The sequence below is a fragment of the Diplotaxodon limnothrissa genome, linkage group LG10 (assembly GCF_057381915.1).
Source record: "Diplotaxodon limnothrissa isolate DT_005_m linkage group LG10, D_limnothrissa_male_GT1.1, whole genome shotgun sequence".
Classification (NCBI taxonomy): Eukaryota; Metazoa; Chordata; class Actinopteri; order Cichliformes; family Cichlidae; genus Diplotaxodon; species Diplotaxodon limnothrissa.
In genome coordinates, this window is record NC_140605.1 from 1,256,187 (window position 1) to 1,278,871 (window position 22,685).

A 22,685-nucleotide genomic window follows, 5' to 3' on the forward strand; every position below is an offset into this window, starting at 1 on the left:
AATGCTCTAAAAGAATATGATGCTTCTTACAGCGTTCGACTGCAAAGACTAATTTAAAGTTTGGAGATCAAAGCTCTGTGAGGTTCACAGAAAACCAGCAAAGAAACAAACAGAATGACAAACAGGATTTTTATGTATTTCTACAGCAGTGAACTTATTCTGATGATCTTTCTGTATTTGTATGAAATGGATGTGCCGACAGTTTGGAGGCTGTGAACCTGAACTTGCCCCGTGTGTCGTCCTCTGTGAGTGTAAGTGGGCAAAGTGCAGATGGAAATTCCAGCGCTGCTAGAATGGTTCCCTTTTCCTGTCTACGCCCCTGTGTTTCCTGCCTGCTGTACATGACTAGGTGTGTTGACTTTGAGACCAGAACATCGGACTTTGGGGTACATATTTGTCTGACTGTGGGAAAGGGTGTTGGTTTCTTTGGGTCGTTCGCAAACTAAACACTAAATCTCCACTTGGAGCTCGCTCGGACTCCTGACGTCGAATCAGATAGTGAGGTCTAACTGTGGTTTAGCCTAATTAAAGGCCTCCCAGACAACGTCTCAAGTCTTCTTTTGTCACAAAAGCAGCGTGTACTTACTCCTTGTGCTTGTACAGCCTTGTCATAGACCCGTCCACTGGCGCCATTAGCAGTCATGTGAGGGAGCTGCCCTTTCTAATAAGCATCTGTGCAGAGATGACCTTTTGGTGAAGGTGTCCTCACTTCCCGGGAAGTTAAATATATATATATATATATCTTTTCTACAGAATGCACAGCACGGATGGAGACCTGTGATGTGTCAGCGTGTCTGTAAACCAATCTCGGGGCTGCAAAATTACTTTGGGAACAGTCTTACAGGGCCCTGCATCACTGCACCTGAACAATACAGTGGTTCATTCACGGATCAGCTCCTGCCTTCTCTCGCTGTGATGAAAATCAAGTCTTTGTAAGCAAAGATGAGGCGTGTGGAACTAGATAGGATGTAGGTTTATTTCAAAATAAAATCGTTTAAATGCCTTCGATCTGACTCATCCTTTGGTGAACAAAGCCAGGTGACATTTTATTATAAGGTTTACAAAATACGCTGCTGCTGAATGATGTAGCAGGCGGGCTAATGATGGGTCTATAGCACAGTAAGTGGATTCATTTACAAGCAGAGATGGTTCACAGAAAGCAGCAACAAGAATCAAAGGACTATGCTCATACAATAGTTTCGATTGCAGAAGCGAAATGTGAATAAAAACAGAATGTGATGACTTTCAGACTTTAATGAGAATAACAAACGTGTCAAACGTCTGATCTGAGAGAATGAACCCTTTTCTGTAAAGTAACAGCTGATTTTGATGTTAGCAACGTGGGAAGGAGGAACAAAAGCAGGAAACTGAAAGGAGTTTCTCAGACGTGACGATGGGCAGAGGTTCATCAGTCTGTACAAACTGTTTTCTGTTTCTGGAACAATTATGAATCCTGTAACTATCTCATCATCTACAGTGCACGATGATTCAGCACACCTGGAGAAATATCGGTGTGTGAGGGACAAGGCTGAAAGTCAATACTGGACGACCGCGATCAGGCTGAACTGCATGATTCTGTAAAACAGTCATGATTCGGTCCTGCAAATCGCTGCATGGGCTCAGAAGCACTTCTGGAAGTCTGCAAACACAGTTCAAAGGTACAGGCAGGTTTTAGAGCAACATGTGCTCCCATCTACACAACAGCGTGGTGCTGACCTGCCTGCTAACCCAGAGAGGAGACCTGGTTGAGCAGCTTTAATCCCACATCACCGTGGAGGAATCAGCATTACTGTCCTTGAAGCCCAGCAGCTGGTCTCCTCAGCTCCCAGATGTTTGCAGGCTGTGGTTAAAAGAAGAGGGGACGCTACGCAGCAGTAAACATCTCCCCGGACCAACTTTCAAATTCAAAATGATCTTCTTTCTTAAAATGTTGATTTTCTCCATTCAAACCTTTGACGTGGTTTGTGGGATCTACTGGGGATAAAATCCGGGTTTGAGAGATTTTCAAATCAATCCACACTTTTCTTTAAATTTACATTCCTCACAATTTCTTTGGCATTGAGTTTGTGTACTACTGTAAGCCCCGGGTCCGTCTGTCAGGTTGATTTGTTGCAGCAGAATGCAGTTAAAGTCTGGTGTCTGCGCTCCAGCAGCCTCTCCCCACAAATACGACACACATGGAAATGAGCAAGTGATGAGCAAACAGACACGTCGGCGCGCGTTCTGCAGGTTAAACAGATTGACAGCGAGTCTCACAGGGTTTCCTCCATTTCTGTGACACCAACACTATTAACATTTTGCCAAGCAGCACAAAACTGAAGCCTTAATAACTAAACACTCACTTGTCTTTTTAATAAAGATTTTTCGTCCTAAAATATTTGAATCCTTGTATTAAAGTTACAAACAAACTACGTTACAGATTAATATCTGCAACTCCAGCCAGAACCGATCCTTGCACCGAACATTAAAGCACTATTTAAACACACACAGATTCTTGCTCTAGTTTACGCGCAGCCTCTAAATATCAGTCGAGGCGCTGCCGCAGTGCGAGCTGTCCTCAGATTCACACAGCGAGACGAAGCAAACGCCGTGAACACACATGGCCGTGGCGTTACAGACACACAGAGACGCACAGACGTGTGTGTGAATAGGTTTATTTGATTTACAGACCTGTACATTTTTCCATCATCCACCCACGGGAGCATCACATTCCAGCTCTAAAAGAATACCCTTTGACTTCTCGGACACGTGTACTGACGTCCTCTAAAAATAAAAATAACTTCTGTTTTTTGTTTTTTTCTCTTCTGCTCAACGTGAGTTTATTTGTACAGACTCTTGTATGACAAGAAGCATTTCCTCGAGACATCACTTCAGTGATTGTTAACATACATTTACGACAGATAAAAGGACGGACTGGTGCTAAATCAACTGAATTTTGGCAACGTGAAACTCGATCCATGGCTCGTCTGATCAGAGCGGAAGTTCCTACGGATGACAGACGACGACACGCCAGCGCCGAGAGGCCGGGCCGTCGATGGTGCGAGGCGGTGGCTCAAAGAAATCCCTGATCATTAAATGTGCAAAAAATGGTTTTGAATCTACAAATAAAAACACATAAATGAGCTTAATATAAATTGCATCCTTACAATGAGACTAATGTGTCTTAAAAACAACCCGTTGCATTTATTTCTGTGTCTACACGTGGGACACGTCCAATCGTAATCCAGCTAATGCAAAAGGGGCGTGTGTTGTTTCAGTATGACAGGAAAAGGTTTCCAACCCAGTGACACATGGCTCAGTCTATTATACTGCAGCCTTAAATTTCCCTTTATAGAATATTCTTCAATATGTAACAAACAAATAAATACATTGCATCCAAGCCATCATTTACAATATATTAAAATCGCTGCATGGTATAGCTTTATATATATATCTCTACTGTAGGTATTCAAAAAGTCCTCTGATAACATTACAAAGGAAAAGAAGATCAATAAATGGAAGGTAAGAAGCTTAGTTCGTTAAGAAGATGGAGGTGGTGTAAACACATCGGGTGGGACAGAATCACATTCAGAGAGCTCCACGCAGTTGGAGGAAGAAGCTAAAGCTAATGATCTGGCAGCAAGGACACAGCCCACACAGCACCCCCACACAGCCAGTGAGTCATGCTCACACATCAATGCTACAAGAACAACCTCGGAGTCTCCTTTTGTTCCTCAGCTACGGTCAGTGCATCCTCTGCCTTCTGTGGTTCCTTCCAGGTCTGCAAAGTGCATCTTTCCCCCTTAAAACCTGGGATCCCATTAGTGGCTCTGAGGTTTCACAATAATCACTTTCACCCTTCACCATCGCTTGTGTTATGTGCAAGCTACATGCTATAGCTTCCCTCACTGACAATTGTTGTTTTGTTTTCTTCGCGAGAGATGTGTACCCATGGAAACGGCAGGCAGAAATGAAGCTCTTTCAGCTCTTTAGAGGGATTCCTCATTCATCAGTTTGCAACGATACGAGCTCGCGTTTCCTGTTCCTGTCTGGGATTTTGATTCCCCTCGCTAATAAACTGATGCAATGGGATATCTGCAGTTGGAGAGGAAGGGCCTCTTTTCACAATGCCTGCTATTGTAACCGCTGATGATTGGACTGCGATCCACCATTAAGAGCGACTCGGTCCCTGTGTGGGTGGGTGGTGTGTCCAGAAATTCAAAACCAACCATCAGAGAGCGACCTCTTTAAAGGGAAGCCGAGCTCACTGATAAGGCAGTGTGGAACAAAAAGGTTGGTTTCTTCTAAATGTTCTTAGTATTGCTTCTCGTGTACATAAACAGTCAAAAGACTAGCATGACATTGACTTTTGGAAAAAGCATGAATAGAATAAATTATAAATATAAATTATATAAACTATACATATCCAGTGTCCACTTTAAATTGCCCAGACTGCATCATCACGGTTAGGAAACAATCATAGGCAGTAACCTCCAGCTTCAAATCCGACATAAACAGAAAACGACACAAACAATCCGAACATAACGAGTTCTCATCCAAGTGGAAACGCACGCGGGGCTCAAAGAAACATCTGCAGGTGTGAAAGCTCCGACTTTAAGGCTCGTTCACTGACCTTTCCCAAAGCAACACATTTTTGGCTCTAGCTTGTTTACATGCACGGCAAAACTTTCACTGTGAAAATACTGGATTTATGGTGTAAACACTGAATTTGCTGTTTCTGCTGTTACTGCGGCGAGACTGTGATGAGTAATGCGACATCAGTCACTTGTTTAAAGAGATAAACAACGCCTGCACCGCTGCTGCGTTTTCCTGCAGCTGCTTTAGCTTCAGCAGAGCATGCGTGGCTTAGTCGAATGCATGTAAACATAGCTAGTGATGAGGGCTGTTGGCGGTCAGTGCAAATCCGAAGGAATGTAATGATGCGATGGCACTTGTTGCAGATCGACAGCCGATAAGAGACAGACAGGCAGACAGACAGGGCAGGTTCGTGGTCAGCATTCAGTAGTTTAGCATCAGGAGGGCTTACGGCGGTCTTGGCCTGCAAAAGTTCAGAGGATCCTCACAGAGGCGAGGAGGACACGATCCAAGTGGAGGGTGGGTTGAGCACCTTCTCACCGGGCTGTGGTTTAGAAGGAGGGGCAAGACGCTCCCTCTTTCCAGTCACCTCAGCGAGGCTGTAAAAAAACAGAGAGCAGCAGGAGCCAAGAGGAGGAGGAGGATGATGATGATCTTGGGGAGGATGACTGGGAGCATAAAGAAGCCTTTCTTTTATCGCCGTCTAGTCATCCTTTGTCAGGTTTGGTTGTGCATTCAGGTAGCTCCTCATTTGCTCGTCACCTGAGAGGAAGAGAGAAAAAGCTGCAGTTAGAGCCTGGCCGCACCACGGGGAATTCTCCTGTAATTAACGCTGAGGTCGAAAGCTCCCGGGCCATCTGGTGCGACCCTTCACACCAGGACCAGCCTATGACCTAAATATGCCAGCGCTTTACGCTTTGTCTAACGCAGATCCTCCCCAGTCTGCAAGCTATAAGCCACAGCAACACGCGGCCGCTGCTTCTCCAGATGCAGCCGTATATTCGATGTTGATGGTGCCTCGGTTTCTATGGCAAACATGCCATCGGCATACGCAAAGACTAATGAGGGAGGGGTTTGTTGAGGGTAAAACACGGTCATAACACGAGGCGATTAAATGAGGAAGTGATTGAACGAAGAGGCCGGTGTGACAAGCCAATCTAACTTCTAGCTGCTGATACAAACACAAACAAAGCGAATGGAGAAGGCGTGGCACCAGAGGGGGGACTTCACACCAGCTGGAGATTAGACCTTTAAGCTTTCACGGTGCCACACTTGTGATCCCTTCAGATTGGATGAGTGAGGGATGGCAGAGTGTCCCGCTGCTTGTTGTGGTCATTTACGTTGCCCTGGTCGCTCCAGTGCACGTGCTAATGCTGCTGCTACAATGGGATTATTGTGAGAGAGCTCAGCAGAGTGAGTTTCTGAGCGTCTCTCAGTGAAACACACACAGGTGTATATAGTGCACATGTAGACACACACACTGAGAGCAGCCGGGGTAATTAGCATAAACAAGAGGATTAAGGGATTTTTGTTTTGCATATGCAGATCCAGTCCTCTCTGGGATGAAGCATTTTTCAACTGTTAGTTCCAGTTGTTGCTGTAAACTCTGAATTGTTTATGAGACAGACTTGAAATTAAAATATCCAAACGCTAGTGTGATGGAGAGATAATTAGAGTTGTGAATGCTTTGATATTGTGGGACTGGCCTGCCTCCTCGCAGCTAAACAATTACTGTGCTGGCTTCTGCAGCAAAGTGGAGGACTGAGTGATTTGGCAAGCAAACAAAGACTAATCAAACCAACATGCAGCAGTTTTTGGAAGCAAAAACATGTCGGCTGACACGGCTGCAGATGTGATGGAGGAGCGACGAAACCAGACTGAAGGCCAAAGATACAATAAAGAAGACACGGCATTCACAATGTCATGAAACAGGAGCAATGCAATAAAAGCTATACGAGTCCCACCACAGCCTGCCTCTATACTTCCCGTGTGTGCATATGCATGTGTGTGTGTTCATATGCATGTGTGTGTGTGTGTGTGTATATGCATGTGTGTGTGCGGTCTGCGGTTGCGGCACGGTGACCCCAGCGAGCTCTGCTGACTGAGGACTCTGAGCCTTTGTTGAATGATAAGAGGAGGAAGAAGGAAAGTTTGTGCCTGCAGCTGTATAAACAGTTGTAACAGTTAAAGTTTGGACAGCAGTGATTAAGTCAGAGTTTTGCCTCATGATTTAAATTTCAGGAGAGTTGCAGTTACTGAATAAATGAGCGTGAAGGTCCGCTGTCAGATCACACGGCGATCTTTTGACGGCCCCCGGCTCGGGGACGTCCTCGAGGTATTGTGCGGCGGGGTGGAGGAAACCTGGTCAGCAGAGGCCAGTTCCTCTTGCACATGAAGTTAATTGGATCTTGGTGTATCTCATCTCCGTCTGGGATTGCTTCGCCGGAGATTAATAGCTCGCGATGTATAACAGCTTAAGCGATTACTGCCTCCCTTCATCCTCATTTATTCAGCAGAAGTGTCTTTTCTCTCCTCACACCAGCTTCCACTTCTTGATGGATTCAGACACTTTTCAAATTAAAATATTCTCCCTAAACTTTTCCAGCGCTTTATAATTTCCTATTTGTCGGCCTGTTTCTATTTGTCGGCCTGTTTCTATTTGTCGCCCTGTTTCTATTTGTCGCCCTGTTTCTGTTTGTCGCCCTGTTTCTGTTTGTCGGCCTGTTTCTGTTTGTCGCCCTGTTTCTATTTGTCGGCCTGTTTCTGTTTGTTGCCCTGTTTCTATTTGTCGCCCTGTTTCTATTTGTCGCCCTGTTTCTGTTTGTTGCCCTGTTTCTATTTGTCGCCCTGTTTCTATTTGTCGCCCTGTTTCTGTTTGTCGCCCTGTTTCTGTTTGTCGGCCTGTTTCTGTTTGTCGCCCTGTTTCTATTTGTCGGCCTGTTTCTGTTTGTTGCCCTGTTTCTATTTGTCGCCCTGTTTCTGTTTGTCGCCCTGTTTCTGTTTGTTGCCCTGTTTCTATTTGTCGCCCTGTTTCTATTTGTCGCCCTGTTTCTATTTGACGGCCTGTTTCTATTTGTCGGCCTGTTTCTGTTTGTTGCCCTGTTTCTATTTGTCGCCCTGTTTCTATTTGTCGCCCTGTTTCTGTTTGTTGCCCTGTTTCTGTTTGTCGCCCTGTTTCTGTTTGTCGCCCTGTTTCTATTTGTCGCCCTGTTTCTATTTGTCGCCCTGTTTCTATTTGTCGGCCTGTTTCTATTTGTCGGCCTGTTTCTGTTTGTTGCCCTGTTTCTATTTGTCGGCCTGTTTCTGTTTGTTGCCCTGTTTCTATTTGTCGGCCTGTTTCTATTTGTTGCCCTGTTTCTATTTGTTGGCCTGTTTCTATTTGTTGGCCTGTTTCTATTTGTCGGCCTGTTTCTATTTTAAGGCCTGTTTCTATTTGTCGCCCTGTTTCTATTTGACGGCCTGTTTCTATTTGTCGCCCTGTTTCTATTTGACGGCCTGTTTCTATTTGTCGCCCTGTTTCTATTTGTCGGCCTGTTTCTATTTGTTGCCCTGTTTCTATTTGACGGCCTGTTTCTATTTCTTGCCCTGTTTCTATTTCTTGCCCTGTTTCTATTTGTCGGCCTGTTTCTATTTGTTGCCCTGTTTCTATTTGACGGCCTGTTTCTATTTGACGGCCTGTTTCTATTTGTCGCCCTGTTTCTATTTGTCGCCCTGTTTCTATTTGTTGCCCTGTTTCTATTTGACGGCCTGTTTCTATTTGTCGGCCTGTTTCTGTTTGTTGCCCTGTTTCTATTTGTCGCCCTGTTTCTATTTCTTGCCCTGTTTCTATTTGTCGGCCTGTTTCTATTTGTTGCCCTGTTTCTATTTGTTGCCCTGTTTCTATTTGACGGCCTGTTTCTATTTGACGGCCTGTTTCTATTTGTTGCCCTGTTTCTATTTGTTGCCCTGTTTCTATTTGTTGCCCTGTTTCTATTTGACGGCCTGTTTCTATTTGACGGCCTGTTTCTATTTGTTGCCCTGTTTCTATTTGTTGCCCTGTTTCTATTTGACGGCCTGTTTCTATTTGACGGCCTGTTTCTATTTGACGGCCTGTTTCTATTTGTTGCCCTGTTTCTATTTGTTGCCCTGTTTCTATTTGTTGCCCTGTTTCTATTTGACGGCCTGTTTCTATTTGACGGCCTGTTTCTATTTGTCGGCCTGTTTCTATTTGTTGCCCTGTTTCTATTTGACGGCCTGTTTCTATTTGTCGCCCTGTTTCTATTTGTCGCCCTGTTTCTATTTGTTGCCCTGTTTCTATTTGTTGCCCTGTTTCTATTTGACGGCTGTACACAGCGGTCAAAGTGAGCGTGAACACGTGTCATCGCTGAGCAGGTAATCTGTTTTCTGTATTGATCTTGAATCAGACCCAAGGGAGGAAATGCTACCTGCCATTGACTGGATTACCCTGCACATCAAATCTGTTGAGAATCAATTACCTGGAACGATGTGGTTGTACTGCAGAAATGTCACAGGCAGACTCAACTCTGACCTCATGCAGCTGTAATCACTGTTCTCTATAATTAGCACCGTTTGACAGCAGGAACGAAATGCTTTGGTTGTTGCGTGTGACAGAGAAGTGATGAGGCCCTCAGGCCGAGAGCACCGAAACACAATATGCACGGCGGCGGAGCCTTTCGTGTCACCTGTCATTAGCTATGCACGCTAATCTCACCCTGCCAATGGGAATGACGCTGCAGGACCTACAGGACAGCACTGGTGTTTCGATATTTTGCAGCCCATTAAATACAAATTGTATACCCCTATGTTTCTGCAGAATATATTCTGAAGCATTCTGCAAATTTTGAGATTGATTTTCTGCCTTCAAGGCTCCCATCCATCAGTGCTCCATGCAAATCTGCTTCCCAAGCTCTCACCTGTAATAGGTAATCCATCACAGTAAACATTTGGTTGCTGTGAGTGATGCTATGCCGTACGGTTGTGCAGCTTTCAGTGTTAACTGTTGAAAACATTCTTATTCTCAAGGCGAATATTTACACTGTTGTTTGCACAGTTTCTGTTGTCGTCAAAGGAGGCTTTTACACTTTTCTGACTTGGTGTTATACGAGCAAACCTGAACTGAGCGGTGCCACCAGCGTAGCGTCTCGTCGGTTGTAATCTTTGAATTTTAATTTCTATGTTTATTTCGGAAAATGTGCAGGATGAGCAGAGGACAACTTTTCCTACATACAGATAATCAGGTTTTCTCAGGTAGATCATTCTTTCTACCGTCTGTGTGAAGTCGCACTCTCAGACAAATTTTCCATCTAATCGACCGTTGCTCTCAAATACTACAGGCAGCTGCAACTTTGGCCCATGATCACACTGTTTCCTGACCTGAACTCTGTCCATCCGGTCAAAACTCCAACGCCCCTTTGTTTTCTCGTTTGTCTATCCTGGTTACACCAGCAGACGGGACCTTGGCTCACACAGACAGATTATTAATGGCGGGTAGTGAAAAAAAGCCAAAATTACAAGCATCAATTGGCAGTTTTTTCCGTTTCGTGTACATAAACCAGTTTGATAAATATTTAGAGGTCAATTAAACCCAGCCAGGGCTCCAAAGAACAGAGTAAAAGCCCGGCCTTTCAGCTGTACATGATAACCTTTACAAATAAGTCGCGGCAGATTTTCTTGTCTTCCTAATCAGGGAGTCAAAGTTTATTCTTGTGCCCCCCCCCCCATTGTGCAGAGTCTGCTGGTTTGCTGCCAGTTATTGTGTGCTTTTCTGCTGAGTTAATAATTAGGGAGGTTTGCACCATGTGTGAGCGAGTGATAAAGGCAGGAAATAGGAAAGGCACCTCAGGTCCTGATAAGATGCCAAGTAGTTGGTCAAATAACCACAATTCAAAGAACACCTGAACGCCCGAGTAGACGCCGAATGGATTCGTGTTTATCACCTGCACTGCTGTAAAGCTCTGCGTGGCCTCAGGTTAACGTGTCATTCATCCTTGTTTTTAGGTGTCTCCCAATGAAAAGCGCTGCCAGGTACTGAGACGGGAGCTCTGTAAACGTCAGTGAGCTGAGACTGTCACTACTACTACTGCTGAAAGTGTCTTTAGGATAAAAGGTAATTTACCTGGTCATACCTTGACTGAAGACGGGGGCTGTGTTGCCTGGTTACACCTGAAGAAAGAAGAATCATTTTAGCATCTCGCTAAAAACACACACAATTCACTGTATGTTTATGAATCCTCAGTTTTTCTTCACGTTTTCATCCTAACTTCCATCATGTCCACATCCTGTTCTCACCGAGCTGCAGCGTACCGCCTGCCTGCTTGAACCCACGCTCGATCAAAGCTCACAGTCATGGCGGCTGAGACAGATCTGCTGTCACACATCAGCGAGTGTAGATGTGGACTGGATAAATGTGTGCGAGAAGGGTGTGTGTGTGCAATGAACTGGAGCTATTAATGGCAACCCTGCAGCCAAAAGCTACCAACCTAGAAATAATGAAGCAATGTTTAAGGCAGAAATTAGACAGCCGCACTCTCCCGAGTTACTTGTTCAGCTTTTTATAAATAGCTCAGAGTGTCTGAGGACACACTCAGAGGAGGAGGACGGGGGTGCAGAGCGCTGTGTATAAATTGGGGCTTTATAGTGTGAATGGGATCTATAAATAGCCGAGTCGTGGAACAACCCTCGTTCGACAAAGTTGTGCGTGTTGTGAGCTTTCTCGGTCCCCGAGGTGCCGTTTGCTGTTTGTTACATAAGAGCTGCTGTTTCAGTCTGATGGGATATTTCGCACAAATCTGCTGTGTAGCGCGCAGGTATGAACGCTGCGTTTGCTGTTGTATCGAGTGGATTCACAGTCATTTATTTATGCTTCAGCTTTCCACAGGAGCAGGCTGTGGGTGTGGATGGTGTTCTTCCTACCACAGTGTCTGTGTAACGTCTGTATACTCACACGTATTACTGCAGCATAAGGATTTATTACATACTGATTAAACATTTTTTCTTTTAGTCTTTTATGCAGGGAGACTTAAAGCTGTACTGGCGTTGAGTCCAAGTGACCTTAATGCTAACTTCCATACACCATGTGAAGTATTTGTATGAGGACACGCCTCCAGTCTGTGTAGTGTGTAGCTCTGCACATGCTGCAGCATTAGACCTAAACAGTGTCACGTGAAAGTTAAGGGCTTGTGGTTGGACATAGTTTGAGTGAACATTTGCAATCTGCAATAATGTGGTTGCATGTTTGGCCACAGCCTCGTATCTATTACTGGCACAATGGCAAGAGTGTGACTCTTTTTCTTCTTCGAGTAAACCCACCAGAAGCGCAGCGTGGCTTCGTAGCCACAGCAGTGATGTATGTCTTTAAAAAGAGCTCTTTAAAACCGTATATTAACATTTCACAGAGGAAACATCGACAGCGTGAACGGCAGCTTGGACTACAAATATGGCAACGACACTAAAACGCTCCTCTGGTGATTATTTTGACCAAGCTGGACAAAAAAAGCTCGAACGGGTTTGGAAAACACTGGGAAACAACGCGTGACTAAGTCAATCGGGCGAAGACAGACTTCAGACTTCAGACTGCCATCCTGTCTAAAAACACCCGTCATCTTCAGCAGGAAGGAAGTCATTTCTTAGAACGCTGGCACCAGGGGAGTAAGCCGACGTGATAAAAAAACAGGAAAAAAGTAGTCAGGAGGAAATAAGAAGGCCGAAGAAGGACGAGTGTGTTTTTGCCTTTTAAGGCTATGACCTGCTCGGGTTTGAAGGAGGGAAAATATGAACGTATGAGCAGGATAGGCTGGTAAAAGTCTTAGTGAGAACAAATTGATGGCTACAACAGCTCTGGAGCATTTTCAGCTGACTGGGACTTTCTGCTGGCTCGGGGCCTTTCTGGGTCCTCCGGGTTGGCACCACTCTTGGCATCGCTCAGGCGCCGTGTGCCTGGCTTGCCTCAAACTCAAGCGTAAATAAAAAATCTCAACCCAATGTTTCTGCACTCTGCTGACAATAAATAATACAAGGATTGCTGACACCTCCTCAACCTCTCGCAACTAAGATGATTTGTTTTGAACTTGTGGAGGTCTTACATGAAGAATGAATGACTCAATAATACATGAAATAATGATGAGTTATTCAAAAACAGTCCGAGTCACTTACTGGGCCTCGGCTTTATCTTTGTCATCCAGGAAATAGAGCGCGGTGGCCAGGAAAAACATGCCCCCCAGGACGATGATGAAGGGACAAAGCATGAGGGCATAGCCCAAACTCAGGAACCGCCACAGTGCTGATGTAGTGTACTTCTGCTGAAGGGCGTCCGAGATCTGCAATCAGGCCAGACGCACATACACAATGACACATGACCACAAACACAACAAAAGGAAAGATTGTACTCATTCAAAACCTTATCTTTATATATCTCCTAATGCTCTGACACACTACAAGCTGCTCACTGCTCAGCGTGAGTTCTGCACATTTCATCACTGCAAAACCGACACATGATGTAAGACGCCTTGTTTTTGTCCTAAAATAGGCAGGATTTCACAGCTGATAGCTCATCTTCATCTTCAGCAACACCAGCATTCAGTCTGTCGTGCGCAGTGTCGAGAAAAACAACAGCTGGAGAGCGGTGGGAGTGAAGTGACCATCTCTGCCTCCCAGAGATCGCTGCTCTGACAGTCGTGACGGAGAGGAGGCTGGTGCTGCTAGCTTTCAGCAGACTGTGGGCTGTCGAATCCGTGGGCAACAATAGGTCACTAAAGCACAGGCATTTCTTGTTATGTCAGCAAAAGCCAGGTCTTCTGCAGGGAGAGCTTGAGAAATGCTGACAGGAGGACTGCACGCGTGCAGTATGTGCTCCTATGTGCAGCCACGTGCATGCTTAATAAGGAGCCATTACAGAAAATGACCAAGTGTGTGTGTGTGTGTGTGTGTGTGTGTGTGTGTGTGTGCGTGCGTGCGTGTGTGTGTGTGTGCGTGTGTGTGTGTGTGTGTGTGTGTGTGTGTGTGTGTGTGTGAGAGGCTGGTGCAGAGGCCATTTCGTCAGGTACAGTCAATTGTCTGCAACTTGCAGCTTGACTAAAAATACGTGGAGAACAGCCGCATGTCTAATTACCAGGAAGCATTTCTTGGAAGATTGCTGAGAGATTGTCACCGGCATCCCGCTGCCACCCACTCTGCCTCTGGCTGTGTCCTACTTTACAGTATAGGTGGAGTCCATCATGTCCTTCTCGGGGGATTCGTTTTGGTGTACGCGCTGATAGAGAGGAATCTTTGTTTTTTTACACGACAGGAAGTGGTATCTGTGCGGCATGCGGGCACCGATATCTGCGGGCGCTGCCATGTGCAGCAGGCGTACTGGAAATGCCGCAGTGGTTTGTTGTGCATGATCTCCGCGTCACACGTCAAAACCTAATTGTGAACTGAGACGACTCACTTGCTCACTTTCTCCTGTGGTTGCTAAGCAATAACCACTGGTCTGTTTTTCTTGTGACTCTCCACTTTGCTCATTCACAGTATTTGTGACAGTGCACGGGCGACTGCGTATCTGCCTGCACTCAGCCTGTGCTGCGACAGGGCCATGGCACTCGTGTGTCTAACCACTGCACAACAACAGCGCTGACGCACTCGGAGCAGTCTATGCTGCGGTCCTGGGTTTGTGGAGGTCTGAGTAACCGCCGGCGGTTGGCTGTGTCACCCAGAGGTGAACTGTGACCCCTGAAGCCTGGATGTAGGCTTTAGTGCCTTCAATACTGAGCTGTGTGTGTTTACCGACATTTGGGGCATGGGCAACGACCGCTAAGTAATAATCTTATATCGGACTATATAAAAGGCATAAGGTTGATGACCTCAATGCCAGCACACATCACATGACAGCTCAGCTGATATTCTGTCAGATATCCAGTTGTCTGCTCATAAACAGAAATTCCTTCCTGCTGTTTTAACCTCACCTTCTGTGCGGCTGCAAGCAGCTTTGCAACCCGCCTCCACCCCAGCTCCTCTTCTCATGCTGTTTCTCACCTACTCAGTTTCATGTCCGCATGTTTAAGTAGACAACAAAGCCGCGCTGCTATGGTCCTGTCTAAATAATCTGTTATTTCAATTAATATTTAATCTGCTGGTTAATTTTCTGTTTTACTTGGTAAAATTCAGGAAAAAAACGGAGAAGTTTTATTATATCAGTGAGACTCCACCTGTTTTATTTATACAACATAAAGCACAATGATTTCAAGCAGAGACAAATCCTCCCTGTCGGCAACACGTTGCATTTTTCCTGTTGCGACTGATCTGAACTGTTTCTGTGGTTAGACTATAGGAGCACCGATGGAGCCTTCAAATGAGTAGAATCAAGGTGACTGAGAATGAGTCATACGGTTATCAAAGCAAAATCTCTCTGTGGCAAATCTGTACAATATAATTGATCTATTGAATGTGCAGGCACAATGCAGTGCCAGCCCCTGAACCTGCATCACCACAGAATGTGTATTTTTTTAAAGGCTGGCTTTGATCAGTCGTTGTAAATCATCTTCTGCTTCTTTTGTTACACGGGCTTAGACACTATTTCAACATTTTCATTTAGGGAAGAAAGCACTGCGGTCTGCAGCTCTGCAGACACCTGCGTCTGCGTGAGCCTGTCGGGCCAGTTTGATTCACTAATCAAACACTTCCACTGCTTTGGTTAATGTAGCTAAGCCAGGCTGTGAGCCAGGGCACAACAATACAACACAAAGGCGGTTATGATAAAGTCAAGCGTGTGCATAGATTGTGACACGCTCTACGGCCATCACTGTTGTTCACGCTCCGTGTACGCTGAACACGAGCGCACACCGTGTGCCTCTGTGAGTTACTATTTAACATCGTTTAATCTCAGGCTGAAACGTGAAGAATTTCACTCGACAGTCTGAAGTGAATCCTGTTTCACACTTGACTGAATAGCAAGCAGCACTTCCACTCGGGCCCCTAAATGCTGTTCTTTGGTTGTATACTTGCAGTTTGAAGGGTGGGATGTGGGGCAGGGGGCTGCTTGTGACCTCGAGGGGCCCAGCGTGGCGGTAAGAGCCATTTTCGTCTCCTGACCAGTTGAATACAGTAACAGAGGCCCCTTCTGGGAGCCACGAGGTTTACTAGAGAAAGCCACCGACAGCCTGAAGAGCAGCGGTGAAATCACAGCTCCTGTTCACAGCTCTCCTGAGACGTGAGCTAAAAGCTCCACTTTGCACCGTCCTACTTAAAGCGAGAGCTGAACATCGTTTGTGTTGCAGCAGTACTGTCTAGACTCACAACACTGGTTAAACCGTAAACACATTCCCTCTTCACACCCGGATCATCACACAGTGTTGTGTTGGGAGAGTCTTACCAGGCCTATCAGGTACGGACTTCCTGCATCGCCCAGGAGATGAGAGGTGAAGCTCTGGAACGCGACAGCTGTTGCTCTCCGCGTGGGTATAACAACAAACTGCAAAAACACATAAAGAAACAAAGGCTGAAAAATGCAGCAGATTGCACAAAGTAACTGGAAAACCCAGCCCAGGCACACCTGGGTTGTCCACAGTGGTGCGTCTCCACACAGTCACCACCAACACAAACCCAGGCGCTGCTTCGTTCACCCAGCTCAGCGGAAACCCAATTTCATTTGGCTGATTTGAACTTTTAGACACTAAAACACACATCAGAGAAAAACCTCCCCTGTGTTTGTTTTCACCAGCGGGAATGACTCAGCCTCAGTCGAGGCAGCAATTATCAGCCCCGCCCGAACTGTCGGCCGCTCGCACATTTCCAAACCTGCATCTAATCTGACGACCCCATTGGTAAAGTTTGTCGCTGGAACTTCCAGTGACCCAGAGGAGAAGTACTGGTTTCTCAATACTTACCATTAAGATGTCTGCTGTTATGGCCCAGTTGAGGAAAAGCAGCGTCTCTCCAATAAAGATACAAACCTAAAGAAAGAAAGAGATCGTTAACTCCGTGTGGGAACACTCAGAGAAATGCTTTGCTGCGGTGGTTTAAAAACGCCGAGCGTGTAGCCCACGAGCTGAAGAGCAGCACCGGATGATAAGGATTGTTGTTGAAGCTCAGTGTGGAAAACCACAACTATACAGGTGGAGGAGAAAACTTGAAGTAAGACAGGAACACTCGGGCTGCTGGTGAACAGCACCGAGGGTCCAACACGGCTCCTCACAGCCGGCTGATGTGTTTCCTGCCGGGGAATAAAACTTGTGCTGCTGTTTCAGACCTACAGTACAGAGAGGTCACAGCAGACAGGTCCGCTCTGAAAGCTGCCAACACGTCGCCTCTTAGAAGAGAGACGCACGGCCGTGCGCTGACGAGACAACAGCTGCGAGAGGTCAGACGGCCTCGACAGAGCAGCGTCGCCCGCCGCAGCCGTGTCACGCCTTATAATGTGACACATCTGTCAGCGCTTTGCCATGAAACTTGAGCCGATCACTTACACGCGCTGCTGTACTGTAAGATGATTTAATACTGTACAGTAGACTGAAGCTGGCTAAAAGCAGTGACATCATGTGTTTGAAATTATGACCTCGTAGTGAGGACTGCTACTGTTGCTGCCTGGTAAAAACCCAAACCTCTGTCGTTGGACCCGAGACAGCGTTCAACCTGCACTGTTACCATCTGACACTCGGAGCGATACCAGGCGTCACTTCAGTCATTAGCAAAGCTAAAGCCTGTTTCTGTAATAGAGCAACTGTATAAAATTGAGTTGGACAGATCTGTAATGGTGTAATTAATATGGAAACTTCTGCTCCTCGGCTCTAATTGGCTGAGTCATGCTGCTGCCTGACACCTGATAAATGTGCGCCTTTGACCTGGAAGAAGTTCAAACAAATCTTACTTCATTACATCGAAATCATTATTCGCAGCAGTAATCATCTGTCACCTGGGACCTACTTTGTTTGGCGTGCTACCTGTGGGCTACTCACTTAATTCATATAAATGACACTTAACTTAACATATTGCTGCTTAAATAAATCAGCTTTTGGTTGTTTGCTCGTGGACAGTGGGAGCTCTGCACGTTTGATTTCTTCTTCCTGACAGCAGCTCAGAGGGATTTGTTCCTCATACCAGGATCAAACGTGTCACTCGAATCGTCACTCGGTTTAAAAAAATGCTCACAGTTGTAAAATCCAATACGAAGCCGGACTTTCCAGGGAAAGCCGAGGTCACATTTTTTAGGATATGGAAGCCTGTTTGTTAAGTTTCCTTACACGCATGGGACTGCCACGTTTCTGCCACTGCAGGCCAACTTGTTGAGAGTCCCTTCCTATTCCTTTGTCACTGATAAGAGCGAGAAATCTGTGCTTGATAAGTCCGACATTGTTTCAAAAACAGCCTTTCCTGCTGCACGAGGTAATTAGGTCCACTGGCTCCATGCTGTTTGCCTACGATTAGTGAGTGTGGAGGCCCGATCAGGCTCACCTGTTATTACGATCAGTATGATCAGCTACACCCATTCACTGCTCTGCTCCCACCCGACAGCTTCTCCGTCTCATTTGACTGTCAGCTTCTAGAACGAATCATAACTGACACGCTAATATCGCCTCATCCTTGAAAATGAAGAATGCTTTTCCAACATCCCCAAACCTGGCACAGCTCTTTACTTAAACTTGATCCACTGCAGGCACAACGCCGTCTGTGCGACAGCTCCAGGGAACGAGCCTTACGTAAGCTCCAATGATGCTCTTCTTGGCCACCACGAAGATGAGGCAGATGAAGATGGCCGAGCCCAGCATGCTGACGGCGCACACCAGAGGGTCGGCTCGTTCTGTCTTCTGGCGACACAGGCGTGTGGTGAGAGCCCCGATGACCACGCCTAACAGCCCCGTCACACATGTGATGGCCCCGAACACCATGCTGTGGGAAATAACGCAGATTTAGACGAGCGGGTTTTACAGCGTGAAACACTGCGATCAAGGTCGCAGAAGAATGGCGCACTGTAAAAAAAGCTCCAATCAGCTGCTCACAGTGGGGTGTGTCACACGCTCCTCCTCATGCATCCTTTGGAGGAAACTCAAATAGTTTTACTTTCTATCTCTGATCCTTAAACGGTGCTGGAGTCCTGCCCTTTACAAGGAAACAGAAATCCACCCCCTCCGTCGAGTCATGAGCCTCTCACCTGTCCGTGCTACTGCAAATCTCTTTTGTGCAAGCCTCTGCCGTCTTCTGCACCACCCGGGCTCTAAACAGGTAGCCAGGAATCCATATACCAAACGCACCCGTGGCAAAGGAGACCGCTGCCGAAGCCAAGGAGGAGAACACGTAGCTCCGACTGGCAACAAAGACACAGAAAGATCGTGAGGATAATCACATCGTGTCAAACATCTCGCTGACTCTTTCTTATCTGACCAGAACTGCAAGCTGATGGTTGCACAGAGTTAAAGCAGCTGAAACAGCAGGTGCTGCAGCTCAAAGCCACCGAAGTGAAGAATAAATCCAAACGGCTAAAAATGTCCAACATCTCTATAAAGAAACCCAGCCCACGGGTCCAACACAACAAAGCTACAGTGTTTCACCGGCTGGGACCACATCCTTTGTAACGATGGGCGATGAGGGAGTACGAACTGGTGCTGCGGTTTGGGGAAGGCCTCGAAGGGGACTGGTGACGCCTCCCGGGCCGGACAGATCCTATGTACTAACGAGGAGTGAATGAAGGAAAGGACGAGAGGAGAGGAGAGGAGAGGAGCGAGAGAAAACGGGGGGGCATGAAAATGAGAACAGCAGGTATTGGTGAAGGGGGGGCTTCTACAGCCTGAGGCCGGAGGTGGTCTGCTCCTGAAATTCAGATGATATCTCCATGTGCTGTTCAGCAGAAGGGCAGGAGGACAGTGAATGCTCCTGTTGGCATTTCCATTTCAGCCATGGTTACATAATGAAGACGTGTGTAATGCTTTTGTTTGTCCATCCAACAATTTAAACGTACTGATGAAGGATGTAGTTGAATGTAAAGAAGCATGTTCTCACACTTAGAAAGCTAAAAACAGACAATTCTGCTATTTTCCTTATTTAATATCAGCTGTGAGCAAACCAGAGGGAAGCAAAGACAGGGTGGACATGTAGGGAAACTGAGACGACAGCTTTAGACGGAGGATGATCGGAGGGGCAGATGATCTAGGATGAGATCATTTAGGACTGTTGGGACCTTGCAGCTCGACTTATATCCAAAACTCTAAATCTATCCATAAATCCCCCTGAACACTGAACTCATAAACGATTTCCCAAAATGTGCTGTCTGAAAGTGAGCCTTACTTCTTGGCGAGCGCTTTCATGTCACACAACCAGGAGGTGCGGCTCCTGATGCGACCTCCCAGCTGATCGGCGCTCCCTCTCTTTGGGTCAGGGACAAGGAGCAGGATGAGAACGCTTGCAGTGATGCCTAAAACTGGGGAAACCTAAAGGGACGAGAATCAATCAGCATCAGAGTTCAGACACATCATGCTAACATACAGCAATAGAAGAGTTAAAACAGGAGACAAAGAACGCTGTTTCCAGTCTGAATGGACGGCGTCTGCGTTACGCCTGACACTCACTGTGTGTGTGTGTGTGCATGTGTGGGTGTGCATGTGTGTGTGTGCATGTGTGTGCATGTGTGCATGTGCATGCATGTGTGCATGTGCATGTGTGTGCATGTGTGGGTGTGGGCCTGGCTGTGGGTACAAGCACACAAGAGCCTAAAAAAGCTTTTTTTGTTTTTGCTTTGTGAAGTTTCACCGAGGTGAAAACCTCATAAAGTGCCCATCTGCTGCTATAGTCACCATCATCTTTCATGGGCTGCGTGGCAGCGTGTTTGTACCTGCGTGCGACTTTGTGGCGGAGACGAAGACAAAAGGCAGGATGGGCTGCGTTCGAGGGGGTTCGTTTGAGTGATACAAATTGCTCACAAAAGCAAAACCAATTTCGTATGTCAGGGGAAATTCATCCCGTTATATTTTGATGCTCATAAAAGCCCATTTATATGCATAAGTACTGCGCTGCTGTGAAACGTGTGTCTGTGTGTGTCTGTGTGAGGATGTGTGCATCTGTGTTTGTCCTTTGGAGTTTTTCACTGGGGGAATAATTCTGTGTCTGCCGTGGCTCATAATGCAGTTAATAATGTGGCTGCGCTCTCAGAAGTGTGAGGATTACGCCGCCGTGCGCCGCCGTCTACATCGAAATCTTATAACGTGTCTCAGAGCGAGGCGGCCTAATGGAAGCTGGAGCTGGTCTCACTGAAGGGGAAACAAATATCAGGTTTTTTGGCACTTATGTTCCTTCAGAATTATTCTAAAACTCAAAGGGGCTGTGACCTTTAACCTCGACTCCCACAGGGCCCATTAGACGCTTCCTGTATGGGTGGTGGGCTATCAAATAAATGAGCTACTGCCCTCTCCTGCTGGACCTCCTTTGTTGCTTCATCCCATCCATATTTTCAGGAAGCTAGCTGGAACACGCTGGGCAAAAACAAACGGAAGCGCTGCAGTGTTTTTCCCTTCAAGCAGGATGCCGCTGCAAAGAACCCGTTTTATGTCTTGTTATTTGTTTTCCCTGCATGCCACACCGGTGATTAATTGGCTTTGAGATTGTTTTATTGGAATGTCATTGTGGCTGCTTTGGAACAAGCCAGCCTGCTCTTTGTTTTTATTTTAAAGCTCCGCCACGGCGAGGAAGAAATGAACTTCCTGCCAAGCGAGCTGTCCGCGTCCAGGAATCTCTTCCATGGCGAGAAAGTTTCATGTGTTCCAGTCACTTCATAAGAAGGGTGAGGTCATACTTCGTTCCAAGGATGGGCCTGAAGTTAGCGGTTCGCGAGGAGCCCTGCTGGGGTTCTCGCTGGTCCCCTCCTTTGAGGCCGGGCGGCTTCATTGAGGTTCACCTCCAAACATTTGGTCTCAGCTTTGGCAACAGTGATTTATGCTCCTAATAGAGCACCTTTCTCCTGCTGCAGCACAAAACAGTCTATTAATGAGTTTTTTCAATATCCCATCAGCAGGTTTCTGCAGATAAATTTCTCTCGGGAGCAGAAATGAGCCTTTTATCAAACGAGATCCAGGTTAATTCGTCAGAGCACCTTTAGGGTATTTGCCCAACAGTACTTAGTCACAGCTGTAGCGCCATGCCCGGCTCATTGCTCCATCGCTGCCCTACAAAGACGTTTAATGCCTGCGGCGCCTGTTGCAGCTCATTTCCTGCGGGTGATTCTTGCTCTCTATAAACAGCATCTTTGCATCAGCTGCTGAATCGGGCTCTGACATCATCTCTGTCGCTTTGCTTTACGGTGTGACGTCAGGAGACATTTGTTTGACACAACACAGCTCGTACCTGCGGATGCACCCGAGACGTGCAACAGTGACACAATGGCCAAACCAAATGTTGTATTTCCTTAATCTCCTGTAGTGACAAAGACCTCCCAGAGCTGCCATTTATCCTCGTTCAGCAGAAATGGCCTTCATGAGCAAAATGTTACTTAAATGTTTACAGCGACTGCAGCGTGTTTATTAGAAATCCACGTTCCTGCTGCTGAAGCCGATCAGAACCTATGCAGCAAATGTTTTTTTGGTGTGAACGCGTAATGGAAGAAGATGTTTTTAGAAAGGCTTCTGCAGGAAGCTGAAGGCTGAGCTAAGGAGGATTTGAGCCTCTGTTCCCCAAACGTCTGAGCCAGTGCCCCCTCCCACCACCCCACATGATGCTGACGCTCTTACCCTCAGTGCCCAGTGCCAGTCTCCTGCAGCCTCCTTGGCGCTGGAGCCCAGGATGTAGCCCAGCCCGCTGCAGAGGGACAAACAGGTTATGCATCAAAACACAACATATACAGCATTTTACTGTCAGCCTGCTCTGCTCAAGTTTACCGAATCACAGAAACATTTGGGTCCATCTTCACATAACAGCATAATGGCATCATTCTCCCTGCAGCACACTCATGATGTGATGTGCACGTCTGCAAAGGTTGTTTGGGTACAACGATCTCATCGAGCAATCGTTCTTAAAATGATCATGCAGTGTGTAGGTGAGACACTGAATCTGCAACACTTCAATACACAGGCCGGGTTTTTCTAGTGTTTCTGAGTAAATCGAGCCTATTGCTGTGTTACTAAACAGAACAGGTCCTGAGCTGCTTCATTCATCTG

The 22,685-nt window shown here is 46.5% G+C and overlaps 1 protein-coding gene across 3 annotated transcripts in view; it reads right to left on the reverse strand.

Moving 5' to 3' along the window:
- Positions 1-2,608: 2,608 nt before the first annotated feature.
- The window catches only part of spns2 (SPNS lysolipid transporter 2, sphingosine-1-phosphate), a 57,078-nt gene continuing 37,001 nt past the window's right edge, over positions 2,609-22,685 (reverse strand). The window contains exons 5-13 of one of the 3 annotated variants that reach the window (XM_085364235.1): positions 22,260-22,326; positions 19,828-19,970; positions 18,698-18,850; positions 18,246-18,435; positions 16,437-16,502; positions 15,923-16,021; positions 12,727-12,890; positions 10,701-10,737; positions 2,609-5,337 (exon numbers count right to left, since the gene is read on the reverse strand). In XM_085364235.1, coding sequence (XP_085220361.1) covers positions 5,323-5,337; positions 10,701-10,737; positions 12,727-12,890; positions 15,923-16,021; positions 16,437-16,502; positions 18,246-18,435; positions 18,698-18,850; positions 19,828-19,970; positions 22,260-22,326 — 934 coding nt within the window. In that variant the 3' untranslated portion in view covers positions 2,609-5,322. Of the gene's footprint in view, positions 5,338-9,705; positions 10,738-12,726; positions 12,891-15,922; positions 16,022-16,436; positions 16,503-18,245; positions 18,436-18,697; positions 18,851-19,827; positions 19,971-22,259; positions 22,327-22,685 lie in introns of those variants that run through there. The other 2 variants (XM_085364237.1, XM_085364236.1) reach the window with 2 other exon arrangements.